Here is a 9,948-nt window from a genome sequence, read left to right as displayed (position 1 = left end):
ACACACACACACACACACAATAAATAAATAAATGTTAAAATAAATAAATAAATAAAATAAAATGTTTTTGTGGAACTGGGGATTGAACCCAGGCCCTTGCGCTTGCCAGGCAAGCGCTTATTCTGCTGAGCTATCTCCCTGGCCCCATAAACTATGATTTTTAAAAAATGTATTTCTTCAATGCTTTGCATTCTATGAAGTTCTGAATTTGGTCTCACTGATGGAAATATCAGGTAAATGATTATGAGAAATTTGTATTTGCAGTAGTAGAAGCAAATAAGTAAATGAAACAAAGTAGCACTCTTTAGATTGGAGTACTGTTCAGAATTATTTCAACAACTATTTGTTACTGAGATGTGTTTTGTTTTCCATCCTTTTATCTCCTTAATGAAAAAGAGTTGCTGATTGGTAGGTCTGGTTTACCATCCTACTTCTGTTTTGATGAAATTAGGGGATATTAAATAGGAGGAAAAATAGGAGGCTTTATTGTTGCTGTTGCTTTTGAGACAGGGTCTTCCCATATAGTTCAGGCTGGCCTTGAACTCACTGTGTAGCCCAGGGTAGCTTTGAACTCCCAGCAATCCTCCTACCTCTGCCTCCTGAGTTATTCTTTTTATTTTTATTTATTTAGTGGTATAGGAGATTGAGCCTTGCACTTGCCAGGCAGGTTCTTATGCTGCTGAGCTATATCCCCCCTCATTTAAAAAAAAAAAAAAAAATTAATGTATTTCAATACAGAATCTACAGGGTCTCACTATGTAGATTAGACTCATAGTGATTCTCATGTTTTCGGCCTCCCAAGCCCTGGGATTACAGGCATGTGTCACCACGCCCAACCACTGTCTCAGCACGCCCTGGGTGCAGGGTCAGCACAGCACCCAAGGGAAATTGAAACCCGGCCACTGCGCTCTGCATGAGCAGGTGTTTTAGTAAAATGGTAAAAAAAAAAAAAAAAATTAGAATTGATACAAAATTTAATTAACAAAGTAATAGGAATCCAATAATGGCTGAGTTATTCTTGATTTTTTTTTTTTTTTTTTTTTGGCGGAACTGGGGATTGAACTCAGGTCCTTGCGCTTGCCAGGCAAGCACTTATTCCACTGAGCCATCTCTCCGGCTCCATGAAGTATTTTTGAAAAAAACTTTTCTAAAACTTATACTCTTGTGTGGGAAATAAATGTAAGTATAATATAACATATGTACGCTACAGATAAAATTGTAGAGAAGCAAGGGAGGGCTTTCAAATTATCGTCTTTTCCTTTTAATGCTGATATGCCTTGTACCAGAGGTCTGGTAGAGTAGAGAAATAAAATTATTTCATTAAAGTATGTATTAACTTCCATTAAAGTATCTTTTTAAAGTGTACTTCTTTTGTTTCTCTGGACAGGTGACTCATTTTTCTATTGTTCTGACCGCCAAAGATTTTAACCCAGAGAAATATGCCGCCTTCACTAGGATATTGTGTAGGTCTGTATGAAAACTATGTTAAATGCTCATGTACCAAAATGGAGATCTCCTTTGATAGTTACACAGCAGATTTCTACATGGAGGAAGCAAACATTAGCCCTCTTCCCCGATTAAATCTCGACCAGCCCTGCAGAGGCTGTTTTGTAGAGGACTTGCCCTTCTGCTGTATTGATTTCTCCTGTGATTTGGGAAAATGGCCTTGGGAGAGAGAAAAAGCAGTTCGCCAGGGCAGTTACAGCTTCTGACATGTTGGGTCCCTGGGTACTTTGGAGGCTTTTATTTCTCCCCACTTCCAGGCTTGGTGCTTCCTCCGCAGGGTGGAAAGTTAAGCACCTTATGAAGTGGTAAGCCATCCATATGTGGCTAGGTTTGTGTGAGACAGTTTTTTATTTATTTATTATTATTTTTGTGTGTGTGTGTGGTACCAAGGATTGAACTCAGGCCCTTGCGCTTGCCAGGCAAGCACTTATTCTACTGAGCCATCTCCCCAGCCCTTGAATTATGTTAAAGCATAGGAAAGTGGTTCTCAGCTGCAGCGCTGAGGGGTGGGAAATTCTGAGTGGTGAGGCACAGTTCAGGGAGACTCCTTTAGTTTCACCCTTCATGTTGAAATTATTTGTCTAAAATATACCAGTCCACCTCTTGTATTTTCTTAGTACCTCTAGTGGACTTAATGAAATCTTTCTTATTATATTAGGGATATTGGCTTTTTCTTTAATGATAAAGAGTTTAATGGGGCTTCAGTTTTAGTGTTATTGGTATTTAACCTGATCACTAGATAGAATTATAACTAGGTAGTATGTATAATACCTAGCCCATAGGCTGTCACCCAGTAGTTTTGTGGGGAGCTGAAGAGAATTATTTCATGTTTTTTGTCTTTGTAAATCCAATAAATAAATAGGCTGGGGATATTCTGAGGCTCAGTGGAAATGTATACAACATTAAAGGGCCTGGGTTCAATCCCTGATACTGGAAAACAAAGTCCAATGAATTATTACCTTTTTGCCTTTTTCATTCTTGTATGCTCCTGCTAGCGTGCACGCGCGCACACGCACACACACACACACACACACACGCACGCACACACGAAAGAAACCAAACCAAAAACTTCATTTTCTAAGAGTTTCCAGTGAGATTGTACTTTGACTAAAGGAGGTTTTACTGTTTATACAGCTAGGTGCAATGAGCTGATCCCCGGCACCACATGCTGTGCCTGCTCCAGAACCCCAGGCACCTTGTGCCCACCTCCAAACTGGGCGTGATAGTGCACACCTGTAATCTCAGCCCTGGGGAGGCTGAGACAGAATCACCATGAGTCCGAGCTGTGTAGCGAGATCCTGTACCAAATAAGTGAATAACATCCAGCCTGTCCCTGTGCTGTGTGTCTGAGTACAACGGAAGGGACATCTTTTTTGCTTTTTTTTTTTTTTTTGGCAGAACCGGGGATTGAACTCAGGCCCTTGTGCTTGCCAGGGAAGCACTTATTCCCCTGAGCCATCTCCCTGGCCCCACCAAATAAGTGAATAAATAAATAACATTAAAAAAAAAAAAAGAGAGACTTCTTGCTGTTGTGAGGTAAATTTCAGGAACTGTCAATGGCTCACTGTGGAATATAAACAGTTGTCTTCCAGTGTGGCACAGACACAAAGGGAGGTCATTCTATTCACAGACAATAAACTAAAAATACCAGAGGTATTTTTCTACAAACACTGGTCTCCTATTTTATTTGATTGGATCAGGGTAGGTTCCTTGGCTGAATATTCTAGAAGGCAAGGTTGTTTCAGACCCCACAAGGCAGGCTGGGGGTGTAGCTTCCTCAGTGTCACAGTGCGGCAACACTGTAGACTCTCCTCTGTCACCCTGGGGCAGAGGAAGTGAGGCCAGATATCCCCAGCTCTCACTGGCCTGCTCTTTTTTTTTTTTTTTTTTTTTTTTTAATTTTGAGACAGAGCCTCACTAAGTCATGAAGTTGTCCAGGCTGGGCTCAAACTTGCAGGGCTCCTACCTCAACCTCCTAGAGTGTGGGAATTACAGGTCTGCATAGCTGTGTCCAGATGTGTGTATGGTTTTTATTTATTTATTTTTTAATTAGCGTATTATGTTTTCTACTCATAGGAGTTACGCATGCTTTGGGGAGAAATAGGGTTTTATGCTCAGTTGGAATCAGCTGTGCAGGTTGGGTGTCGCAGCTTGTGGGTGTCTTTCTGAAGGTCCTCTGAGTTGCCCTGTGTGGTTCTCCTGTAGGTCATTTTGGGAAATTCTTCTGTCTGTTCCATCTCTCATGGTCCAGAGTTGTAGGAAGTCACTTACCTCACCAACTTTCTTATGTTTGTCTTATCTATTCCTGTATTTGCTTATGGTATTGTACAAAATTTTATAATAATGGCAACTTTTTTTTTTTTTTTAATGTATTTGGTACAGGGTCTGCAAGGCCTACAGGGTCTCACTACATAAATCAGACTCATAGTGATTCTCCTGTTTTCAGCCTCCCAAGCCCAGGGATTACAGGCACACACCACCACACCCAGTCTCAGTTGCTGGCTCAGTGCGCCCTGGGGGCGGGGCAGCATGGCACATCTGAGATCGAACCCTGGCCTCTGTGCTCTGCCTAAGCAGGCACTTTAGACCTCTGAGCTATCTGGCTGGCCCAGTTACTAGTATCAACATTTTTGGTACTAGTAATAAAGCATATAATTTAAAAATACCAGTAATACAAGTTTTTTTTTTTTTTTTCCCTACCTCCACAACCCCTGCAATCTCTTATATCCTAGCAGGGAGGTTCCTCCATTATAAGTTTATACTTTAGTTTATGGATTTTTCACATATGAACTCATTTTTCTCCACCTCTTTTTCCTCAATTGGTCAATTGAATTTTTTTTTTCTTTCTTTCTTTTTTTTTTTTTTTTGGCGGAACCAGGGATTGAACTCAGGTCCTTGCGCTTGCCAGGGAAGCGCTTATTCCACTGCGCCATCTCCCTGGCCCCTCCATCTTTTTGAGACAGGATCTTCCTATGCAGTTTAGGCTGGCTTTGTACTCACTTTGTAGCCGACCCTAGTCTCAAATTCACAATAATCCTCCTGCCTCACCCTCCCAAGTACTGGGATTACAGATGTGCGCCACCATGCCCAGCAATTGAAAAAATTTTTACAAATTAAAAAACGTAATGATTGACAAAATTTGGTAATCTATTAAAATACTAGATTTTTCCTTTTTTTCACTCAGTCTGCAGTAAATACAATTCTCAAGTAGTCTGTCATAAACATCTGTTTTATTTTCTTTCTGATGCTTTGTCACATTACTTGCTGAAAACAGGCATGGTCTGGTTTATTGGGCGGGGCCTGCTGAGGGTTGACCCCAGGGTCACCTGATGATAGGCATTGTCGGCCGTTGAGCTGTGCTCCCAGCCCCCAGTCATGTTTTTCAAGCAAAATTTACTTGTTCACAGGCAGCGATTTCAAGGGGAAAGGGACTGACTCCACATGTGGCTATAAATGTAGCCAGTTTCCTGTCAGCAGTTTTTGGAAGTCTCAGATTGATGATGAATGTCTCTAATGTGCATTTATCACTGGAAACTTAAAGAGCTTGGATTTCTTAATTATCTAAATATAGCTACCTCTGGGAGCACTGATAATAAGTATGGGCTCGACATCTAATGACTGCTTTCTCTGTGAACAATGCATTAAACTCCTTTCTTGTCAAAGGAAATTGCAGCAATAAAACAGAGTTGTATGACTAAGAACCCCAGTGGTGAACATGAGACGTGAAAGCGATAAGTATGTGATGTTCTTGAGAATAATGGGGCAAGATCATAGTTGGGCTAGGCTTGTAAGTCGTGGACCCCTCATCTGTTGTGCCCAATGGATTCAACCCCCAGCACTGCAAAAGCAAAGTCCATAGTTAATTGTGCTGTGAGAGACGACAGAACTCATCTCCAAATGTAAGGAAAGGACTGCCTTCAAAGAGCTGTTAAAGATCTGTCATGTTTTATTAAGTAGAGTTTTTAACTAAATTAGAGATGTAATAAATGCTGTGAACAGACTCAGGCATTCAGAAGTCTGTTCACAAATTGGCTTTAGGGTTTTAAAAAAGAACCCTTGCCTAGTCTTGTTGCCTGTCTCTACGTCACTCATGCCAAGTAAAAGTACAGTCTGTTTTTGGCCTTTCTTCCAGAATGTACTTGAAACATGGAAGCCCAGTTAAAATGATGGAGAGTTACATTGCAGTTCTCACAAAGGGGATATGTCAGAGTGAGGAAAATGGCTCTTTTCTGAGCAAGGACTTTGATGCCCGAAAGGCATACCTTGCAGGCTCCATCAAAGGTAAGAGAAAGAAAAAGTGAGGCCAACAACAAAATGCTGAGCCGAGGGCAACCTCTCCCTGGACTAGTGCCTCATTCGATGCATTATTTTCATTTGTTCTTGTATTTCCTATACAGGAAGGTATTCCAACTCCCATATTTCCTTACTGAGTTAGAATTTTGCCAAGGGAAAACACTTGGGGGACATTCTTTCTATACTAGTCTGTTACTAGGGAAATGTTTTTTCACCAGTACGCTGCATTTCATGGTTTGGGTCTCTACTGACCTCCCTAGTTGTTCTTGCCCTAGATCTTAGCAGTTGTCTCTTTCATCTGGAATGAACAAGCCTCTGGCCCAGAGTCCCAGCCCAGCTACGAGCTGGGAAATGCGGAACAGCAGAGGCAGCCTGAGGCCTTCAGGGCCCTTGAGAGCGAGGAGGGAGGAGCTCCGAAGGCGAGGCCTCCTCCTCACCCCTCCCTAGTGCCTGCCCCTCTGCTCTGGATCTGCTGCCCTTTGCGGTCTTGGTACCTTGTTGAGCCATTCAGTGTTCTTCAAGTTAGCTGCCAACGACTGAGTAATGTCATGCGCTGGGGGTTAGTGAACATTTCTTTTTTTAATTAGGACTTTTGCATGACACTGAAAGACAGGGCTTCTCCTTCCCGTCATTTATTCCACTTCATCTGTGCATCCAGCTTTAGGATAAATATGCCCATCCACCGAATGAGGTGCTCTGTACTGCTTGTATTTGCCTAAACATGCTCTGTATTGAAAATAATTTTGCATTCTCTGATAAGAATTCATTTTGATAAAAACTTTATACTGTATAATACTTAATATAATGTCTTTATGCTCTTTCTTAAAGACATTGTGTCTCAGTTTGGAATGGAAACTGTTATATTACACATGGCACTGATGCTAAAAAAACGAGTTGTCGTCTATCACCCCAAAATAGAAGCTGTCCAGGAGTTTACCAGGTATTGTCACTAATTATTAAAAAGTGCAACATTTCTTGGCAGACAGTTTGGAATGCTAGATGTTCTTGTGTGCGCTCTTCTGTAGCACATTTGATATAAATAGCATAGTACATTAGTCTGAAAATGAAGTACCATTGTTGTCTGATGCTTCAGTTTACATCTAGTGGTTCAAGGTGACTGAATTGGGACAGATCATTCTTTCACTGTAGAAATAGGACTATTCTTTTTTTTTTTTTTTTTTTTTGCAGAACGGGGGATTGAACTCAGGCGCTTGCCTGAGAAGCGCTTTTTCCACTGAGCCATCTCCCTGGCCCAAAAATAGGACTATTCTGAAGCATGGTGTTAGCAACCTTTTTTTTTTTTTTTAGCAAACATTTTCTTGCCAGAGAGAAAATATTTTAGGCTTGTGAGCCTGACAACCTCCATCCCAACTACTCACCTGCCTGGATGGCACGAAAGCAACCACAGACAGATATGAGTGAATGAGTTTACTGTGTGTAAAACTTTATTTATAAAGACAGGCAGCTGGACCACAGGCTGGGTTTCTGCTTCTATTTGAACTAAGTTGCTCCTTTTGTTTAGTTTTGTCAGACTGTAAGAAAAATAAGGTGGGCTGTTTATGAAGTCTAACTTGTTCGTGGATCTTTATTTATTTTTCAAGTATTTAGCACAGGGTCTACGGGGTCTTACTACAGAGATCAGACTCCTAGTGATCCTTCTGTTTTCAGCCTCCCGAGCACTGGGATTACAGAGGCGCACTACCACACCCAGTCTCAGTGTGCCCCAGGAGTGGGGTCGGCAGGGCACGCTGGGGGTCGAACCCAGTCACTGAGCCTGCCTAAGCAGGCACTTTAGTCTGCTGAGCTATCTGGCAGGCCCTCATAGATCCTTTTTTAAAAGCAGGAGAAGTTAGCATTTGTGCATGCTTATTGCATATCACGCATTATGTAAGATACTGTAGAGAGCCCATGCCGCGAATCGCGGCTTCAGAACCAAAACTCCTAGGGACCATTGGGTGAGGCCTGCTGCAGCCCTTGAAGCCTGCGCTAGATTACCCCTCCCACCGAGTGTGCCAAGATGGCGCTCATTTCCTGCTTCCGCAGTCGCTATACACCCGCCTATAATGATGTAAGATACCTTCCCTGAGATTGTAACCAATGGCGCTGTAACATGTATCAACCCTCGATTGGACAGTGTGAGGATATAAAAGAAACGCTCCGCGACGCGGAGGGTCAGAGACAGGAAGAGGGACGGAGAGAGGAACTGTGCTCTCTCGGGGCGCGCCACTCAGGAGAACGATTAAAGCCTTTCCGCCGCACAAATCGTGTTGAGTGCTTTCCTGCTGGACGGGAGGGCGCCCGACAAGATACATTAAGATACCTTAAGTTATTAAACTTATCTTACTCCTCCTAAGAACTGGATAAGAAAGCATTAGTACTCTATTATATGAATGAGAAAATTGAGGTTTGCAGAGGTAAGTGGTAAGATAATGAAAAGGAGAAAGGCCTGGGTTAAAATCCTGGAAGGGAGCCAAGTATGGTGGTGCCCATCTGTAAGCCAGTCACTCTGGAGGCTAAGGCAGGAGGATCATGAGTTGGAGCCCAGCCTGGGCAGCTTCGCAACTTCAGGATATTGCTCAGTGCAGAGGCCCTGGGTTTCAACCCCCAGTACTGGAGAAAAAGTCCTGGAAAGGTGACTTGTTAGCTCTGTGACTACATATAAGATACTGAATGTTTCTGAGCCTCAGTTTCTTCATCTGTAAAATAAGGCCACTAATATTTTCATTAATAAGTTTTTGTTTATTTTGTTTTTTGTTTTTTTGTGGAACCAGTGATTGAACTCAGGCCCTTGCACTTGCCAGGCAAGTACTTATTCTGCTGAGCTATCTCCCCAGCCCCAAGTTTGTTTTTAGAATTGGAAATAATTTATGTAATGTGCTCAGCACATGTCTTGTCCTTAAGGCATTAGAAATGATTATAATTATGATCGCATCTTATGTGAAACTGACAGAATTGTCACCCTGCTCTCCTCCATTTTGAGCTGTATTTTTCTACCCTATTACCTTTTCCTTTTATACTTTTTAAGATAGCTGTAGCTTGTGCGTCATAGGGTATTGGGAGATTCCCAAACCCACAGGCAAATTCAGCACATTTTCCTGAAGTACTTGTTTTGCTACAAGTGTTTTTTTTCTCCCAGGACTGGATATTGAACCCAGGGTCTTTGCATTGAGCTACATCCCTGCCCTTTGATATTTTGTTCTATTTTAAGATAAGAGTGACTCTTAAGTCGCTAAATTCCTGGGCTGAACTTGAACTTTCAGTCCTGCTGTGTCACGCTCCCAAAGTGGTGGAAGTGTAGGCAAGTGCCACAGCTGGCTTAGAAAATTTCTTGCTTACGAGGGACACTTTGGATTTAGGTCCCTGGCTGCTCTCTCTGGCAGTCTGCAGCGTAGCCACTCTGACCCAAAAAGCAGAGACGTAAAACCTGGCATTGCCTTAATGTGAAACCTGGACACGTGTGCATTTTCAAGGTGTGGTCTCACTTCCGCCCCTGCCGAGTGAGCGAGTGTAGGGCTGTACCTTCCTCATTTCCTCCTTCAGAAAGAGATGGAGCCTGCCTCTAAGGTGTGGGCCAGTAGCCATGTGATTGAGCTTTTGCCTTGGTTCCCAGGACGCTGCCTGCCCTGGTGTGGCATCGACAGGACTGGAGCATCCTGCATTCTTACGTGCATCTCAGCGCTGATGAGCTGGAAGCCCTGCAGATGTGCACAGGTAGGCTAGTGCGTCCTGGAGAGGAGAGTGCTCAGAGAGGGTTCTCTTGTTACCTTATAAAGTTTAATCTTTTTTTTTTTTTTTTCCTTGAGGAGCTGGGATAGAACCCAGGGCCTTGTGCATGTAGTGCAAGCTCTCTACCATGGAGCTGTGGCCCTCGCCCCAAGTTCCTTCTGTCTGCCTGTCTGTGTCTGTCTTTATGGTATTGAGGATTGAAGCTAGGGCCTTCACACTTTGCTTTATTTTTTGAAAAAGAGTTTTAACTAAGTTTCCCAGGCTGAGCTTGAATTTATAATCCTACCTCAGCTTCCCAGATGCAAGTCACCACACCTGGCTCTACCTTCTGATTCTGAATTTTTCTTTTTTGGCGGAACCGGGGATTGAACTCAGATCCTTGCGTTTGCCAGTCAAGCGCTTATCCTACTGAGCCATCTCCCC

General features: G+C 42.8%; 1 protein-coding gene across 3 annotated transcripts in view; it reads left to right on the top strand.

Moving 5' to 3' along the window:
* Fam45a (family with sequence similarity 45 member A) overlaps positions 1–9,948 on the top strand; it is a 27,177-nt gene that overhangs the window by 9,321 nt on the left and 7,908 nt on the right. For 2 of the 3 annotated variants that reach the window (XM_004625632.2, XM_023709106.1), the window contains exons 3-6: positions 1,388–1,467; positions 5,639–5,787; positions 6,628–6,739; positions 9,410–9,510. In XM_004625632.2, coding sequence (XP_004625689.1) covers positions 1,388–1,467; positions 5,639–5,787; positions 6,628–6,739; positions 9,410–9,510 — 442 coding nt within the window. The remainder of the gene's footprint in view (positions 1–1,387; positions 1,468–5,638; positions 5,788–6,627; positions 6,740–9,409; positions 9,511–9,948) is intronic. The other variant, XM_023709107.1, reaches the window with a different exon arrangement.

Source organism: Octodon degus, unplaced genomic scaffold (assembly GCF_000260255.1).
Source record: "Octodon degus isolate 3935 unplaced genomic scaffold, OctDeg1.0 scaffold00010, whole genome shotgun sequence".
NCBI lineage: Eukaryota > Metazoa > Chordata > Mammalia > Rodentia > Octodontidae > Octodon > Octodon degus.
This window is presented reverse-complemented; position numbering and strand designations above follow the sequence as displayed.